The 20,090-nt window shown below is 37.5% G+C and overlaps 1 protein-coding gene across 7 annotated transcripts in view; it reads left to right on the forward strand.

The window, feature by feature from the left end:
* The window catches only part of PLCB4 (phospholipase C beta 4), a 222,800-nt gene that overhangs the window by 164,511 nt on the left and 38,199 nt on the right, over positions 1-20,090 (forward strand). For 5 of the 7 annotated variants that reach the window (XM_085299169.1, XM_085299172.1, XM_085299174.1 and 2 more), the window contains 9 exons: positions 646-746; positions 2,435-2,467; positions 5,439-5,580; positions 6,232-6,316; positions 6,544-6,668; positions 8,680-8,731; positions 11,101-11,203; positions 14,758-14,922; positions 17,787-17,991. In XM_085299169.1, coding sequence (XP_085155295.1) covers positions 646-746; positions 2,435-2,467; positions 5,439-5,580; positions 6,232-6,316; positions 6,544-6,668; positions 8,680-8,731; positions 11,101-11,203; positions 14,758-14,922; positions 17,787-17,991 — 1,011 coding nt within the window. The remainder of the gene's footprint in view (positions 1-645; positions 747-2,434; positions 2,468-5,438; positions 5,581-6,231; positions 6,317-6,543; positions 6,669-8,679; positions 8,732-11,100; positions 11,204-14,757; positions 14,923-17,786; positions 17,992-20,090) is intronic. The other 2 variants (XM_085299171.1, XM_085299173.1) reach the window with 1 other exon arrangement.

Below are 20,090 nucleotides of genomic sequence, written 5' to 3' on the forward strand. Positions count from 1 at the left end.
TCCAGGAACACAGAGGACATGCTATTTGGCAGGCTGAGTCTCACTTGAAATGAATACTTCTAATAGTGTTATGTTATTAATTACATGCTGGACTACCAAGAGGCTCAAATAAGTATTTTTTGAAATTATTATTTAGATCCAAATAAATCATATACTTAACAATTTTGTTTTTGTAAGAGGCCTTATTGTCTTCTTTGAGAACTCTAATTTCTTTTGGAAAATCATCTTAAAATTAAATTAAAATGGTCCTCTGTAGTGGGGGTATGTGAGGAAGCTCTAAAAATACACATTAGATGTCTGGACACCRGCAACTTTTTACATCTTTATTTAAAGAACCCATCTTCATTTCTTGTTTATTTTGCCAATCCTATGCTATTTTCACAGTTTTGTTAAATATATTAATGATTCCTTCAGAAATATATGAAATAAAGTCTCCCTTACTAACCATACCAAAGTCATAAGAATCTCAATTCTTTGCTGTAATTTACTACTTATGCTTGGAAACCTCATGTCCTAGATTTTCATTCTGTTTAAAAAATCCCCAGATCAAACCTGTGCATGTGGATGTCATTTGTTTTATCTCACACAAAAAAACAGCAACTACTCTGTTTTTTGCACTGATCCTTCCTTTTTTTTTCTGTGCAGCTGACCAGGAAGAAGAAGCACATCCAGAGTACAAATTCGGAAGCGACCTTTCTGCAGATGATTACTGTCAAAAAGAAGCTGTTGCCATCAGTGTCAAAAAGGTGAGATTGCTTCTTATATGTATTTCCTTGGAGGCTTCCCACAGAGCTAGGTGTAAAAGACATTCTATTTGGTGGAAGCATCACATGTTGTCAGAAGAGTTGAATACAAACTTTCACTGAATTCTTAACTCCCCRATTCATGAGAATACAAAACTTTACAGCCCAGAATAGCTCTCTGCTTGTTCGGATAGAATACTCATTGAGGAAATGGAATCAGAATGTAGGAAGACAGCGCAGAAGAAGTGGAGGTTTTCAGCAAAAAATACTAATTAAAGGCTGCTATCAATTTCTTGCAGTCCTGTGTCTGGTATTTGCATCACCATTTGAGAGTTTAATGTGGGGAGAATATTCTCACTCAACAATGCTTCCTTGCAAAGTTCTGTCCTGTGTCTTCATTGCAGGGATTCCCTGAGTCATTCTTCATTGGTTAACTCTTAGGGTAGCTTCTCCTTTCCACCTGCAGCAATACAGGCAAAGTAGGAAGATCATTCCCATGTGGGGCATTGTGGCAATGGGGCTATACCAGGGAGCCAGCTGGCAGACAGGGTAAGACTGGTATTTGATTTAGTACAGTTTATCAGTCTGTGCACGGTAACAGAATATTACTTGTTGTAACACTTGATACAGGACACTGAAGTTCAAAACTAAGCCTACTCTGACACTGAAGGCGTAAGAGCTGCTTGCTACAGAAAAAAACATTCAAGTGCTAAGGTACCTTATCAGGTCATATGCCTCCGTCACTCAAGCATTTGTGGTCACTTCTCTCCTGCCTGGCTACCTTTGGATCTTATTCCAGATGGAAGTATCAATAAGGGATATCTTTTTCATGATATAGATTGCCCTTGGCTGTATGTCTCTCTCTAACAGTACCACAGAGACATCAGACCTGCCTGCTTGGATTGTTTTTCGGTCTACATCCATGATTCTTCAAGACTTTTATGGATCCTCCCACTGAACTACTGTTTAACTTGTTTGTTCTTGGGCTAGTTTCACTTACTAAATAAACAGGTTCAACTGCCTGAGCATTTTTGTTTTCTTCTCTTTTCTTTTTTCAGATTAGTCAGTCATCCTCACCTTATGCCCCTGGGTAATTTCTTTGCTTTTTTGCTGATCAGTGACTCGATCTTTATTCTTTAGGTATGCACCTTCAATGCCAAGTCACCATTTATCTGTCTGAAATTCTGAGTAATGACGACTTATAATTGAAGGCAGACAGCAGAGAGGCTCACTTAGCCATTGCAAGTAATGTCTTGAGATAGGCTTTTTCCAAATGTAACATTTAAAGCACAGTTTACAGCAGTCTTAACTCTTAAGTTTTCAGAGTCTGGACAGCCTGCATATCCAGATGATCCKTTTTGCTCTCTGGGTGTGTCATTCTCTCATTCTTCTCTGAAACTTCCTGTCCCCTGCATCTAGCAATTTGCAGTAGTTTGGACTTCACCATTTAGCATCYTCCCTCCTATTCCCACTGCTGGCCGATGGCTGAATTTCATATCTTGTGTGCCCACATTTGAAAGACRCTGCAACTTTTTGCAAGTTTTTGTGACAGATGAGCCACACAGTAAAGTGGAAGAGGTTATACTTTTTGCTAAATACATTAACTTTTTGAGGATTTTTTTTTACCTTACTTATGAGTATTTCATACTGCATTTTCTTTGGGTAATGTATATATATTTTTTTTCCCTTAGGCTGTTGAAGATTCTGAGCAAGAAAACAAAAAGGTGACATATAGGATGTTACRTAGTTTTTTATTGCTTTATATATAACATAAATATTACTTACCATGCATTCTTAGTGCTTTAACAATTTTATGCAGTTTCATTGCACCTGCAGAATACTTTTGAAAGTCGTTTTGCCTCCTTTTCTCCTGTAGGATTTCTTCTTCCGCTGTCCTTTTATACAGGGGTTAGGGCTGTCAGAACATACAACACTAACTGGGGACAGACAGGAGTGCATGATTTGTCCCTGTTTAGAAGTGTCTGATCTCAGTGCAGGTACCTACCTCTAAATGCCATGCACTGTKGAGAGATGTTGAGATATATTATCTTGCTTTTTTTTCCACTTCCCTTGCCTTGACTGCACTTTGTTTTCCTCTCTCTTTTTCTTCCTTTTCCTTTCCTTTGGGACTTCTACATTTATCTTCTCCCAAGAATCCCTTCCAACAGAGTCTTCCCTCTGCTTCCACTCTTCTCCTTCCTTCTTTTCTCTCATTAAAATTGCTCCTGTTCCTAATCACACTTTGTTTCCATCTGTTTTGTTTTCTAAAGGTRTCCTACTTCTTTTCTTGGGGGCTGGGGGAAGAGGAGGTAGGGTGGAAAAAACGTAGCTCTCAACAACTTTCAGCCATTGTTTCCTCTAGCCATTAAAAGGATGTGCTGTTATAACCATCCCTTTGTCTCAGTAAGTCTTTATGTCTCAGTAAGTCTCCTACCCTTCCTAATTCATAGTTTGAAAGTCTTAAATCCTTTGAGGTGAACAGTGCACAGAGAATAGTCCTTTAACTATAAAACTTGTGTGTCAGTAGGTAAGTAATTTAAATTTAATGATCAGTAGGTTGTCCTAGAGCATTGGCATGGAGCTAGTGTGTCAGTAATGTAATCATACAGCCGTAGGCTGCAGGGTGCTATTATCTGGCGCTAAGGCATACATAATCCTCTTCAAATTCCTTTTCACTGTGATTCATTACTTAGCCATTTAAGGATCAAGATAGTAAAATACRATTACCAATTCTAAGCAGGCAGCAGGAGGAGGCACATTAAAAGACCCTGGATTTTAGAAGATGGATGGTCAGTTCTTCCTCAGTATTGCCCTTCCAGACATGGAGACACTGAAAATGACTAGTTACTTTGAAGAATTTGGCCTTAATTTTATCTAAACTTTATWAATTTTTATTAACTAAAATTGACCTAGCAAGAAAAAACACCTGTACTCTACTAATAAAGGGATGCTGGTATTTGGCATATTTAGGGGACAAATTTGTGAATCCTCAGTATATGACTTCCAGAGAAACAGTTGCGCTGGGCCATGGTGAGCAACATTAAAATGTGGTATCAATTTGATTTCATAAGCCGCTGGAAATTTGATTCAGTCTAAAATGCAAATAAAGCTGTACACAGCTTACTAAACTGTTCCAGGCAATCAGTAGATATCAGCAAGTGCCATTCCTTGTAACTTCAAGTACTCAGAGGCCCGCCTGTGTTCCAGTTACGTGAATACCTGAAGTAATAACAGGAAACCAGTAGTTTTTGTCTTTCTCTTCTCATTGGGTATATTGGTCTTATATGTCAAGGCCTAAATTGTTTCATTTCACATGTAATTCATTTTCTTAAACGTGTGTCAGCAGTATATGGCTGGTACAGATACATGCCCACAATACTKACTAGTAAATGCACATTTTCTTTTTTCATCTCATGGATAAATGAATTGCAGTATTGCAAGTGCTGTGAAATAGGTGGTTCTTCCATGCTTTTATGCTTTTACGCATACTGAGGCTCATTGCCCGAAAAAGAACTATGCCATACTTGCAGTTATTCATGGTTCCCTGATACAGTAATGGAGAAGAACTGTCAGACAAACATTTATTGCATTATGAAAATAAAACTCTGGCTTGTACTACTTCTTTGGAGAAGTACACTGTCTGCACACACAGGTTACATTTTTTGGTGGTTGTTTTTCTTATTCATGTGATAGGTCATACGAGAATACTAGCAGACAAATCAGAGCTAGATTTYACGAGCGATCTTTTTTAGGATAGTTTAATGACTAGTGGCTTTGTAAAATAAGTGTTATTTTGGCTTTGGCACTTTTTTGGGTAGTTGGTGCAGGCCAAATAAAATATTTGCTGGTTGGAGAACAAGCAAACAAGTTATGGGAAAAATATTGTGACCTGGTAKCCTTGCAGGGTTTGCTTAGATTGACGGAGGTCTATCTTTCTCTATCTTTTTTTAAATAAGAAGAATATGTTTCTAATTAATTTAGGGAAAGGAAAAAGTTGGACAGTAGATCCACAGGAGAAGTGCTTTATATTGTGGATTTCTAGCAGAACAGATACCTTTGGAAAATTTTTGCAATTCTCTTATAAAGGTACTGCATCTGTATGTGAATGATGGAGTCAAATTTTATCATTCTAAGGGGCCAGGGAGATAAGCTTGGCAGCCTGCCTCTTGTGGGTTTTGTGATGTCTGTCAGTCCAGTGAAAGCTGCAATCCCTTTATTTCAGTTTGCTTTTATTAGTAAAGCTGGCCAGTTGAATCAGTTTGTGTTCTGATGTTGACAAAGTTCTACTCAGTCAAAATGTATACTGTCCTGGCAGTAGCTATCAGAAAATTTATATTAAATTACAWTTCTCAGGAGTTCACAAAGATCGCTATCTTGCAGCATTATTCACTTCATTTTAATATTTGTCTTTTATCTCAAAGTTACATTGTAACATCRTATAACATTTACCCACTACTTAGGATCTCTTCTATCATCAGTCCTCTTGCATGTCTCCTGTAATATTAGWGTGTGTTTGGTGCATATATCCATAAGGAAATAGATCTTAATTTGTGACATTACATTTCCACTTTTCTTCTGTTATTTTGCATTTATTAAGTTTCTGCAGATTTGGTTWTAATTTTCTATCACATTGGAAATTCCAACAATAACATTCACACACCCAAATAGTGATTATTCTTTTAAATGTGTTTTCAGGGTTTAGTAACTGTTGAAGATGAACAAGCATGGATGGCATCTTACAAATATGTAGGTGCCACAACCAATATACATCCGTATTTATCAACAATGGTCAACTATGCTCAGCCTGTAAAATTTCAAGGTTTCGATGTAGCAGAAGGTAACATAAAAGGTTGAATGAAATAAAAGAATATGTCTGCTTATTTTAAGTAGTTTTTAATCTCTCTGTTTCCAAAGTTTAGAAATAGTGTAAGATTTTTATGGTATAATGACTTTCATCTGTATATTTAAAAAGATATCTGTTTCCTTAAATATAAAGTTAGCTTGTTTTTCCATTGGTCGTCCACATGRAGTCACTAAATTACTGGGGGAATATGGAGTTCCTGAGCGTGATTATATTCTATACRCCTTTCTGACTAAACTGCTTTTTTTAGTTCCTTTTTCATTAAAGTAAGGTGAGCATGATTGCCGCTACAGCAGTTAGCTTATGCTTTCGTATTGCATACTAGAAGATTTTTATGTTKTTTTGTGCTGTCTAGCAGCATTGTGCAGGCTCTGAGTCATAGTTTTGTCCTAAACAAAAGATGAGAATGTTGTTAATTTTCCCAGGAATTGAAAGAAAAAGGCAAGTCAGAAATATTATTAAATTTATCATCAGTATAATTTGATTCTATGAATGACAGATAATGGGGAAACAGACCAGTGTTTGCAGCACTTCGTTGAATAGTATATACTGCTATTACGTATAGTGTATGATTGTGAATTTTGATGCATCATTATAGCAGCATTTGAAATGTGTTTTCTTTCCTAGAACGCAATATTCATCATAACATGTCCTCTTTCAATGAATCAGTTGGACTAGGGTATTTGAAGACCCATGCAATTGAGTTTGTAAAGTATCCTTTTAACTATTTAAATGGTTAATGGCACTTCTGTACTAATACTATAAATAAACAACAAATGTCCACTTCATTTATGATGTTCCATGTCTGTAATGGAACAAAGAACATAGCTCATAAGGTAAGGAATAGTAGGAGTAATGYAAGAAATAGTGAAGATAAGAGGATATGACAGTACATTTTTATGCTGTTTGTATTTCATTTTTCCTTAACAAATTATACAGTTATAATAAACGACAAATGAGTCGGATATACCCAAAGGGAGGCCGAGTGGATTCCAGTAATTACATGCCTCAAATTTTCTGGAACGCTGGCTGCCAGATGGTCTCACTGAACTATCAGACCCCAGGTAAGCAGCAACGACCAGTGAACCTAAATTCTGAAGAATGGCTTGGGCAGTAACTCCCAAACAGATGCCATGGATTTGCTTCTGGCATTTTTTGAGGAAGTAGACATATGGCTAAATAATATGGCGTGTGGGGAATTATGGAAGCGTAAGAAAAGGAGCAATATTAAAAAAAAAGGGGGGGGGATAGAACGAAAATTCAGTCTCCTTTCATGGAAATATAATTGACAGAGTACTGTAACTTCTCACGTAAATGATAATGTTATTAATACAAATATTAATTACAGGGAAAACATTGTTTTTGCAAGAGACACCTTTGCCACAGTCAGATGCATTTCTCCAAAATAAAAATGAAGAAATGTGCAAATTAAGATAGTAAAAAGTAATGACTATATGCCAAATACATTTCTAGACCAGTTTTTGTCAAGTATGAGAGTAACATGTTTAGCATCAGAGCATGAGGCACGAGAACTCATCTTATGTAATGATGCCAGAGAGTGTAAATGATTCTCTGTGGCGTAAACTGAGAGATCTATTGCCCCTGTTAAATGAAGGTGTAAGTTAACTAATTTTTTTTTGTTGTTGTTTTTGTGAATATAGAAATTTCTTCAACACTGTRTGTAACAGACCCATTCTTCCATTTCTTCTTCTTCCATCTGGGATAGGACCATTATCTTTTTTCTGCAGTAATGCCTTTGATACTATAGACACTCCTCATGAGTATACCCCGAGTTCTCTCCTGCAAAGMTTTGCGTCTCTGCCACCACTAATTTCTAGCTGAGAAGGCAAGAGAAAGCTGTACTGACATACACTACTTGTAAACTGCTCCACTGGACATGATGTGGAGGTTGGGGCAGAAATACCAGCTTCACTCTTCTCCCAGCACTGCCTTTGCCCAATGCACATCATTCTCAACCCCTTTGTATTGCAAAATAATGGTGTTTCCTGTATAATTGGARATGAGCAACTTCCCTGTGGTAGTCTTCCATGATCCAACTGTGCTGGCAGGCTTAAGAATAGCTGAGGAAATAGAAGCTAAAACTGCTGTAAGGCTGCCAAGAAAGGAGAATAATAGCCATTATAAGTGTATTCAGAACCTTGYGTTTAGTGTGACGGAGAATGTACAGAGGAGATATTTGCACCCTTTGAAGCTAGAGTCTATGGGCAAGAGAAGACTTGTGTTATCAGTGAGCCAGGATGTTGTATTTTGATGTAATTGGAAACCTGCAGGAAAATATTATTTTTGTTGGATTTGAGATTTTCTGGGAAGGGGGCTATTACCTATCTTTGTAGACAAGCSCTATAATAATGCATTGAGTGAAACTCAGGTGCTCTAAAGTTTGAAATTAAGCAATGTTCCTGTGATCTCTGTGGTCTCTTATTGYGGTATTTCATGGAAATAAGCTCCTAGAAACCCAGTACAAGATTCATCTCATCTTTAAGATATCAATATACAGACCACTTCATCAGTCAGTCGTCTACAGTCATTGGAGAGAAGTACACACTTCTTGGATGTGATTCATTTAGTCTATTTTGGTTGTCTGCCTTAGCCTGAGATTAATTGTGCTGTTAGAAGTACTTCTATCCTTCCATTATTCAAAGCAATTCTAGACCACTGGTTCAAATGAAGATACTGTAGATCTCAAAAGAGGAGAAGAATCCTACCCCAGACACTTACTTGACCATAGCCTGATGCTTCTCTGCCTGTAGGGTGTTTTTGGATTGAAGGAGAGACTATAAGCACAGCTTAGACTTCAGCTTGGTTGATAAAGCTGTTACTGCTATGAGGAAATAGAAGTTTGCAATTTGCTTCCTTTTATTTCTTATTTATGCAGATGTGTGTGTGTGTGTGTGTGTGTGTGTCTATGTGCGTATGTATTCTATATACATTAAATTTAATTTTCATTTAAACAAATTATTCTGGACAAATGATCTTTATTTTCTTTCAAAGAGGGATTGCTCATGATATGCATTATTCAGCAGGAAAGATGCTATTTTTTTTCTCTCTTGACAGATTTAGCAATGCAATTGAATCAAGGAAAATTTGAATATAATGGATCATGCGGGTGAGTGATGTGATTTAAACTGTTGTCACTGTGAATCCTTTACTATGGCTTTAATAAAATATTGTCACTATTAATTATGTGTTATAAAAGAAAAATGGGATGCTAGGTGAAGAGTAGAAATTAGCAGAATTCAGAGAGAATTATCCCCTGCAAGGAGGTACTGCAGGGAAGTATTGTGATGAATATGCTTTTTAATTATGCCCATTTTTTAATGAGATAGATAGAAGAGGCTTTGTGTGCAAATTAGGAAGAAGATCATGAATAGCATACACAGAGTTATTTAAATCCATCTTCAACTTCTATTCTGAATCTTTTTTTGAAGATACAACTTAGTCTAGAGATTTGTTGCACAGTTCACGGAATAGTCAAATTTACTTGGGCAGGTTGAGTCTCAGTTCAAGAGAACATTTTTTTCTTATCTTTGTCCTTTAGGTGGAGAGCAAATTGCACAGAGAACACTGAAGTGTTTCACCTCTCRAAGTTCTCACTCATTAATTCTGCATCAATAGGGATTCTCAAGCAATGCTGTTARCTAATTCTCAAATGTTTATACCTTAATAGGATAGACAGAGAAAGTTTGATGAATTGTAGGAAGTGGCAGTCCAGAAAAGCATTAAAATATGCAGTTCACCCTGGAAAAGAAATAACTTTTTTACTAATGCAAATCTTATTCAGAAATAAAATTTGAGTGGATGGAGTTTAGGAGAATTCCTGTTCCCAGAATAGGCAGTTGTACTCTGCTCCTCCAGGTCTTTATTTCAGTTGTGAACTCTTCAAACAGCGGTTGTTGTGTTTGACAAAGGTGCAGTGCCTGGTCATTTTGGTTGGAATCTCCAACCATTACTTGTATCTAATCCTGAATAATAGAAACAGGAGAAAATGAAGCTTTTTTTTTTTTTTTTTTTTTTTTTTTTTTTTTTTTTTTTTTTTTTTTGAAGATTGTTTTTTTTTTATTGTTAGACCCACAAGTCTGCTAGAAGACCATATGGTTACTCTTACCTAATTCTCTAAAACACTGGCGTCATTGTCAAACAAATAATTTGGTTCTTACAGCAGTCTTCTGGTGTTACAGTAATGTAGTGATAACACTTGGTAACATAGTGGTAATAGTTTTCCACTATATATTATAAATGTGGTGCTAGTTTAGTACAGGGAGATAGCACTTAGGGCAATAAGAATGAAAATGATATGTCTCTCTGTGTGTATTACTCTTTCCTCTGAGGTACAAAAGTTGCATGCTGGTGAAACTAGATAGAGCTGCTCCAGCATGAGAGCACTGTTGATTTCGACAGGCTTGAATTATGAGCTAAGAACATTTCCCACAGCTCCCTTCTGCCCATAATCTGCTTTAAATTAGTAAAAGATTAGGAAATAACCTGTACGGATAGTGTGATAAGGATGAGTATTACTTTCCTAAATATAAACCAAATGCTATATGAAAAAGTGAGAAAACAGATTGAGATTCTTTCCATTGGAGTTTTTTCCATCACTTCTTAATTCCTTGTGAATTTTGTCTAGGCTTTTATAACATTGTGTCCAGTGTTTCRCTAGAGAGACTGGAGTGTGGATGAAATACGAGCTGCTAGCAGCTACTGTCAGGGCTGCCGAATTAGCAGGATGACTCCAGCTAGTTATTTTCTTCCATCAGTGGAAGAGAATTCCCTTCATATGTAGCACAGCATTTTTGTGGGTCAGCTGCTGTTATATTTTGATGGCAGAATCCTTGGTTTTTAATTCATCAGTGCACGTATTGGCTTCATTGATATGTTGATCCAGTGYGTAGTCCTCAGGGATGTATTGCAAGTGTTATTATGGTAGTACCTTTCATGCTACTATAATTAACAGTCTGTCACTACTAACATTATCAGCTATTCTCCCCAGGGCTTTATAACTGAGTTGAAAAAAATAGCTTCAAGCTGCAATTTATTGTATGAATCTTGGCTCCATKGAACTGCTTCATTTAAAACAAAATTGAATAAATCTTCTCTGTTTGTCAACAGTGTTAAAGAATTAAAGTAAATGAGAGCATCTAATTTTTATTATATAACTCAGTGTATTTTTAAAATGTACTCCTAAATTATTTTGAAATCTTTTTGATTACATTGTATTTAGTTTTATCTTGAAACACAGGGTAGATTTAATACTGCAATTGCTGGTAATTCAAAATTAAGATTAACATTTATCTGTATTTTAAACAACTGTAATATTTCCATTTTTCCCTCCTCACACTTGCAGCTAGAATGTTATTCTGTATTTTACAGTGTCATAGGAGACTTCATTGTTTAAAGCTAGAACATCTATTTTATTTATATTTAATACAATTTTAATTTCCACACAAAATATTTTTTTCTTCTTTTTCTTAAAATAAGGTATTTACTTAAACCAGATTTCATGCGGCGACCAGATCGAACATTTGACCCTTTCTCTGAAACTCCTGTAGATGGTGTAATTGCAGCGACATGTTCTGTACAGGTAAAATAAAAATTTAGGAACTTCTGTCATCTTGGAACATCCAAAATCACATTTAAATGTGAGCAGAAATATAATATCTACAGAAAATATGTTAGGATTGTGTGGATTTCACCAAACAGTTTCCATTGTTTTTATTTGATTGCTGGCTAAAACATCTGTGTTTACTTGAACTAAATGGAACATGATATAATTAGAAATGGTTTGTTATTACATATTATCACTGAATTTTAAACCCTGTCATACTTTTCGAGGTTCACGTCAGCCTTCACAAGTAAATAAATGAGTAAAGCTCGTTCCTGTGGGAAGTAAGAAACTACACAAACTTCAGCTGTCACCACAGACCTAGAGGGAGTTTGTAATGGGCATCTTTGGATAGGATATTTTCAAAGCAAGTAGAACCTGAACTCTGCGCTGTGGTCTGAGGAGTGACAGCTATGTRTATGCTGCTTGAGGGAAGAAATCAAAGCTTCAGGAGAGCCTAGCATGATGATAAAGTTGCAGTAGAGCTGAATGAAGTTGCTTGCTGAAGACAAGTGTTTTTTTATTTATGGAGCAGCCCAGCCTGTATATTCACCTCATATTGGACATCAGAGAAAAAGGTTCATGTGCTGGAGATCCTAACTTTGGAGTCATCCATGAGGAGCAAAGTCCTTAAAACTTCTGGTGTAGTTATGAAGCRTGGTTAGATCTTCTCACAATTTGGAAGGAGACTGAACAACTATATATCCTGTTTTGTGACTTGATTCTCAACTCTCTTAGCTGAAATATCTTACCTGCAACTTAACCAAAGAGTTTTCCTTTCAGTCATCTCTGTCTATACACAGCATGGAAATTTCAAATTCTCCCCAAGCAAGAGTTCATTGCACTTGAGAAGTTGAACTAAGTTTTATTTGCCCCTCCTGAAGAACAGAAAAGTGTTGTTTTGTTTTTTTACTGTCAGRTGGCAGAACAGTCCCTCCAAGAAAGAAGTGGAGTCTAGTGAGATCTGGTGATGAGAATACAGTGCTAAGAACAATGAGAGAGAGCCTTTAGTTCACTTCTTTTGCAACTTGTTCTTATCTGATTAAAATGAGCATAAAACTCCATACTTCTGTTCCTGCTCCTGTAAAATTGGAATAATAATGACAGCCAATGCATCTGAGAATTGGAGAGGAAAAGCAGAAAAGGTTTTGTTCACTRTAATTATTGCGTGGTGCCTACTCTGAGTTGGGGGCCGTATTGCAGAATGCAATGCAATGCAATTCTCCAACACAGGGGAAGGTATGATCCATACAGTGGAGGATGTACAACCTTATTAAAGACAAAACATGCCTAGTAGCTGTAAACAGTGGGAGGGAGAGAGAGATGGATCAGGGTTATAAGAAGAACATATCTCCACTGCATGGTTTGTTGATTCTGAATTACTTTTATTTGTACTACAGTAATAGCTAGAAGCCCTGACTGAGAGCAGGACTCCCCTTGTACTAGCATGCTGTTGTAAAAAAGGTAAGAGTGGACCCAAGCCCAGTCACGTATCCCTCAGCTACGTAACTTTTCAGATTTATTATTCRGAGTGTTTCTTGGAAGCATGTTAGACCATAAAAAGAAAATAATGGCTCAGAATGACCTTAGCTCTGTGAAAACATAAGAATTTCTTTTTTTCTTCCCTCCTTAATCCTACTAACAATATTTGCTATATTTTTAAGGAATGGRTCATCTAAATGAAGTAAAAAAATGCCACTAATTAATCACTTGCTTTTGCTAGATTAATCTTGACTTGGAAAAGAATCAAAACAAATTTTATATATGTAGAAAAACAGAGGAGTCATGGGTTTGTTTTTTGGTTTTTATTTTTTCTTTTCTAAGCATCCTTCGTTTCCTAAACACAGAATATGGAGTTAGATTGATATTTGCCTTAGTTTGCAGATTGCACCTAAGTGAAAGCAGGGCAGTAGCTTCCATTCACCTCTTTGTAGTCAAGACGTATAATAGATGACAGTGCGCCAGCACAGAAAGTTTAAAGCATATTTTCAGATCAGTTGCTGAATAGCATTGCCCAAGCTGATGGTTTTGTTCAGCATATTTTATTGATGTCRTCAATGTACCTGTAARACTGCAGTTAATTGGGCCAGCTGACTTATAACTGTTAATACTGTGGCACGRTGAGCACAGCCATTTTAGATTGATATAGTTTGCTATGTAAATAAATGCCTCAAATTATCAAAAGTCAGCTGGCTATAACATGCATACTTCTGTAGAAAGTTGTCTAAGGTRGGAATTTATAGTACAGCTAAAATAAAAACTATCTGCTATATACACTGTATTACCACCACACAACAGTCCTTACAGAAATCAGACCAAAGTTGGTAAGAAAAGAAATTAGGAATCTTGGACATGTGAAGGAATTGCAGTATGATACTATGTTATATGCACTTGGAACACGTTCACTCTTCCATACCTTTGGTRTGCTCCTATCTCAACAGGTCCATGTCACACCTATTAGTCTGTAATAAAATGACCTTAGGCAGTTTCTGTAGRGTGGCATTGCAAATTCCCACCAAAGGTGACTTTCTTATGTGCCTGTGCCCTTAAACTCTGCTTCGATCAAATCGTTAGCCTCTGATTCCCAAAGTGGTTACTCACATGGTTATCTATGAACACCACTCTGYGCATGGCAACATCATGGTCACACCTCCCCATTGAATTGGTGCCACCAACACAGCACAGGGATACACAAAGAACTGTGACCAGGAAGCAGAAGTCTTCATATTTGYGTTGCATCTTTGAAAATGTTCTTCTTTTGACACTGATTAATCTGTCATTCTTAATCCTTGAACAAAAATTTGGTTGCTGCTGACATTTTCCTTTATGGGCAAATGGTATATGAAATTAATTGTGAGTTAAGGCAGGAACTGAGTGTGTATTTTCATGAGCGAAAAGCTGGAGACTTTGCAGTACTAATAGCTCGTGCGTCTGTGTGTGCAGCAGTGTGTTCAGCTGGATCATAACCCAGTAAAACATGCTAGCCCAGCGCTTCTCTGTGGTGCTGTAGTGAGTCCCCTAAGCTGTATAAAGACGAAAAGCTGCTAGAAAGTAGTAGACTCAGTATGCGTTTCCCACTGGGCTGCTACTTGTCTTCAGTGTCTTATTTCCATTAACACTGAATTTCAGGATGAAATATAACAGAGGAATTCCTTCAGGAAAGAACTGTGGTTTAGATGTTATAGCATGACTGTCAAATATTATAATGGAGTTGCATTAAAAAAAAAAACTTTTTAACTTGTGCAGAGTGACCAGACCATTACTGTTTTGTATTCTGTGTAATCTCATTTAAAGACAACCATGTATTTAAGGCTTTAACACAATAACTTTTCAGAAAAAAAGTGTAATTTTAATGCTATATTTACCATTTTCATATGATTAATATATTTGTTCTATAGAAAACATTTTGCAGACTGCTGTCGCTAAATAAAGAATCCTCAGTATTCCCAGTATTCATAAAACACTGCATACTTTTTATTGCTGTTATTCTCTGTACTGCTTTTCTTTACTGTTCTACTGTTGTTATGTTGCAGGTAATATCTGGTCAGTTCTTATCAGACAAAAAAATCGGTACGTATGTAGAAGTGGATATGTATGGTTTACCCACGGACACAATACGTAAAGAATTTCGAACACGCATGGTGATGAACAATGGTCTGAACCCTGTTTACAATGAAGAATCGTTTGTATTTCGAAAGGTAGGATACTTGGAAAGCACAGTCTGTGGTTGCCAGCCCTTTTGCACACGAGCATCCTTGCTCACTTGAGCCATCCCTCCCTGCTTCAGTCTGACTGCTCACATGATTAAGTACTGCTCCCATGAAAAAGGGTTTGTAGGGCTCCTGTTTACTACTGTAAACAATTTAAAGCTGAAATAAGCTTTTGAGAGTTTTTTTTTTTTCCTAATTTTGCTTTGTTTTTCTAATGGATAACCTCTGTAGCTGTCACATGATTTTTTGTTTCTGTTTGGCTTTTCCCTCCCCTTTGCTTCCTCCTCCCACTCGGAGGTAGCCACCTCCTCCGTGGCCATGCCTGTGTTCAAGGTATGCAGTCTGCTCAGAATGAGCCCCCGCTGGTGGACACCATCATTCCTTGGAGATTTCTTCTTCCCTGCCCTGGCAGTGGCTGCTATCTTGCACTGTTCCTTCAGCCCAGAGGGCAGGTGAGATGCTGCATCCAAAGCTAAGGTCAATGTCATTACATGGAAAAGTTGGAAGGGTGCTGTGTTCCTCAGACGTGTTTTCAGCCCCCTCCTTCAGTAGTCCATGTGCATCATGTACTTTTTTTTTTTTYAATAGCAAAGAGAAACAAACCTTTTTTTCTTGGTATGGGGGATTTAAAGAGATCACAGTTGTCATTACCAGTGTTCAGTTTTTATCTCTCAGTCTTTATATATATGATGCATATATATATTATTTTATATTTTATTTTTTGTCAGCTGGAGTTTCATCCAGACTACATGTGTTAGCAGTGCTGTCTTTGATAATGTCTGTTTTGCTTACACCTGTTTCGTTGTCATGCAAAATTGTTGCTCTTTTCCAAAGTGACGGACTTTACTGAGTGGTTTTCCCACTTTACCTTTGGTATATGACACATATAATCTGCTTTCTTAACAGTATAACCAGTTTTTATTAGAAGCGTAATTTATGCAAGAGGCTTTTCTGGACTCAAATATATTCTGAAATGAATGTGAATTTAAGTGCTTTTTTCTGCAGATGAGGAGGCACAGGGAAAATGCATTAGGTACATGACAGGCAATCACACAGTTGCCCATGCCTTGCTGCTAATTAGGCTGGCATCTGTTGCCTTCTTATTTCGTAATTCAAAAGGCCCATAAAATACAGCTTCAGTCTCGATGAGGAGGACCTGGGTATCATGACATGGGAGTTATGACTGATGCTAATAGTTGGAGTAGTAGTTCTTGGACTTTGATCTCTAACCTGCAATAAACAATTACATGGTCATACATTCTCTTGAATAACTCATACTGCAAGTCAGACAAGAAGGTATTTTTCTTCATCACAGGCCCTAATCATGTCAGGCTGAGTGTTTTAATCAAGACAGCTGTTGGTGACTGGGCAGATGAGTGAAACTGGAATGGTTCCTCTGGGTGGAGGAAATGAAGACCTGGGGTGCATGGTGCTAGAAAGTCATGAGGGCAGGAGTGCCTTTAGGATACCTTAGAACAAATTAATGGAGAGRGAACCATAACCTTCTGGGTCCTTCTCCTTTCCCTAGTAAAGCTATATCTGAGCCCATCATATAAGGAATGATGTGCTGGTGTGTGGCCTGTAGAAGAGAGATCTTAGGTGCCCTATTTGGGTTGCAGTGTTCTCCTCTAGCTGATGTTTAATCCTACACGGTTGCTCACAGGTAATGTGTTTGATTGTTCTTCTGTTATGTTTTGTTGTTTTTCTTTTAATTGATTTTAAAATAAAGCTTCAGTCATTCTAACCCAAGTTTTGTGTTGTCACTCTGTTGTGTAAGAGGGAGGTGGGAGTCAGTGCTGSTGATGAGCTGTGCCAGGGATGGTTAGTTGTAATCACTCATCCTGTGCTGTGAGGCAGGCAGAGCACCTGTGAATAGCTCAGGTGGCTTCAGAGACCAAAAGTGTACTACCTTCTGTGTTCCCTAGGACTTAAAAATGAAAATGATGTGTGTGGGGGGGTCTAAGGAGATAATAGAGGCGATTTATTTTGACCTTTCCTCTTGGCCTGTAATCATCAATGAAAAGAGCCAGTCAGGAAAGGAGTGGGAAGACATCTGCTGGCATGCAGGCRAGGCAGACGGGCACAGAGGCTGCCCCTTGCAGTTAGGTGGTCCCGTCCTCTCTGCTCCCTGCACAGAGGCAGCATTCAGAGCAAGCGCCTTCCTTCCCRGGAAGGCAGGGGACATTTTGCTCTTGCTTTGATCGGTGGAGATGGAAGCTGACAGATGGAAGCAGCCACAGCTCCTCCCACCCACCATACATGCCATATACCCTTCATGTCCTGAGTACAAGCACCTGCTTCTGCTTGCCAGGAGCATGCCCTTTCAGCAAGGCTTTCACCCTCTCCTGCCCTCCTCTGTCTGCCTCTCTTCGCAGAACCCACAGTTCAACATACATCCCCGTGCTTGTGCTTGCACTCTTTCACATTGCCCTTCTGAGTACATCCCAAAACCCTCTTCATGTCATTATTCCTCCAGATGCAGCATTATCTACCCTTTAGTTGCCATTGCATCTGTCATTTCCCATGTCATATTTACCTACCTGCTTGTCCATGTCGCCACTCTCCAATAAAAAAAAATGCAAGCTAGCGTAGCTGCAAGTTGCAAGATTGCAACTTCTGAAGCATTCTGAAATCTGCCTGTTGTTTAGCGTGAAGAAAGCTAGTTTTCTAGGAACGAATCATCTGAAGGTACTCAGTTTGCCTCAGCAAAGGGGAATGACATTATCTTACAGTGATGATAGACTTGTGTTTCTGGCATACAAGGTGAATGAGCGGATTTCTTCAAACATGGGAGGTGGGAAGGGTGCTACTGTACTAGCGTCATTGAATTTCTTTATTTTGTGGCTTTCCAGGTTATTCTTCCTGATCTTGCTGTCCTGAGAATAGCAGTGTATGATGACAATAATAAGTTGATTGGTCAGAGGATCCTGCCTCTGGATGGTCTGCAAGCAGGGTACAGACACATTTCCCTTCGGAATGAAGGCAACAAACCACTCTCTCTTCCCACAGTTTTCTGCAACATTGTGCTTAAAACATATGTGCCTGATGGTTTTGGAGGTGAGATAATCCTGTCCCTCAGTGTGTTGTAAATCTTGAGTGTTGATGTGGAACAGACTGGACAGATTTAGAGTCTTTAAGCTCTTTCAAACCCTATGTATTCAATTAAGAAACCAGCATTAGTATCAAGTGCCTCAGTTTTAACGGGAGTGAAATATACCCATTGGAAGCCAAAATACCAAATAATGTGGAAAATAAGCTAATACTCTCAATTTGATTTTCTCTGTTGACATTTTAGCAAGATACTTTTCTTGACTTTTTTAATGTAAATATTTGTATAGGTTAACCTGTATTTTAGCTATATTTTCTGGTWGTAGGTATGAAAAGGTAAAGCAGAATCTAGACATGCATTTTTTCCAAACAAAACCACTTCTGTATTCTTGACAATATTGGAATATTTTTGGTGATATTTACCCACACTTTCAAAAAATAAACAGACCTTGACTTCACTARCATTAATTTCATGATCCAAGTTAAGCATTTACAGAAATGCTTGTACAGTACATAGGTGAAATTGTGGCTGCTGGAGAATCAATTGGAGTTTTGCTTTAGGGTAAAACTCCAGCTTTGCTGGACAGGCTTTGGGGCACTACTATGCCTTTATTCAGTATGTTTCATCTAGAGTATTTAACATTACAGATTTCAGCTCAAGGCAAATAAAAGCTTCTGCTTAAACTTGAGATTCTTAGGGCAGTAGCTGGAACATGAATCTAAGGGACACAGTTAAGCATGTGTTTTAATTCATCTCTGAAATAAAACTTTTGACAATAAATAAGTCACTGAAAGTGTTTTTTAAATTAGGGACATGCTTCTGAAGTGGGATTGACTTTTTTCTGGATGATATCATGCTTTTTCTAGCAGAATTTGAGGTGGTTCAAGCCACTAAATGTGCTGATCATTGTTCAGTAGAAGATTTTTTTTTAAATGCATTATACAAATTCAGAAACGAAAGACGTGATTTTCAAGCAGAGTTTGAATATCAATTTAGAACTTGCAAATTGTGTGTAGTTCAGTATTGGTTGATCTACTACATTGTCAGCATCACTGAAGATTATCTACGATTATCTGTTAGATATGAGGATACAGAAAAACAATTCTGCTGCTAAGTAAYTTTATCATTACAGTAAATAACTGCTAGGATGAGGAGACTAGTTGTATAGCTTACTGTCCGTGTTGGGAAAAAGAGGCTCCATATCAATATGAACTAAAATTAGTTCAGTTATTAATTCTCCTCTCCCAACTCCGGATACTTTTGTTGTGTTTCATGTATTTTTCTCAATACAGAATAACCTGGTGAACAACTGGGAGAAATCTTTTGACACTCAGATGGAATTGTTAATATTCTCTTGGCATGTGTTTATAAGTACTTAACATCTGCAGTGCACCTTTCATTGTTTTATGAGCTATCATTAGAATCTCCATGATTATTTTAATAAATCTTTAGGAAGGTACAACTTGATTCATTGGCTGCCTACTTTTTTATTTTCTTTTTTTTCTTGTAAATTTTAAGAACTAACATCAACTAATAATTAGAATGRTTGGTCCATTGTAGGCTTTAAAATATGCGTAATTTTGTTTTTCATATGATATAGTGATAAAGTAWTTTTTTGTAGTTTATCTGCATCAGTTATTCCGTTCCCAATTAAACACAGTACTGGTGCRAATCAATGCAAGTGAAGTAGCATTCTCCAAAGAGAAACTTCTATGATATAAGCCTGTGTGTAATCAAGCATTGTTACTTAGGTTGGTGGTTAGAGTCCTCTGTAATACATTCATCCTGTGATTTTGCTAGTTTTACAAGTGCTAAGAATCTCCTTCCACCTTACCTCACTGAGGAGAAAGAAAAACGTATGCAGGGGCCAAATGACAATGTGAAAAGYGGTGATGAGTCACTTCCCCCCTTAGAAATGCTGAGCCTTTGATGACGTACTTGTACAGTTAGTAATAMAATTTACAGAGGCTTCACTCTCCCCAACATGTTAGTCATTTCTACCTTGAAGTTCATGATAATCAGGTACCATTTTCAAACACCACATCATGTTAGCAGGATAGTCCTGAATTTTCATTGAAGAGTTGGAGCCAAGGACAGGAAGACTTGC

The sequence above is a fragment of the Rhea americana genome, unplaced genomic scaffold, assembly GCF_003343005.1.
Source record: "Rhea americana isolate MKP2758 unplaced genomic scaffold, rheAme1 scaffold_146, whole genome shotgun sequence".
NCBI classification, from domain to species: Eukaryota; Metazoa; Chordata; class Aves; order Rheiformes; family Rheidae; genus Rhea; species Rhea americana.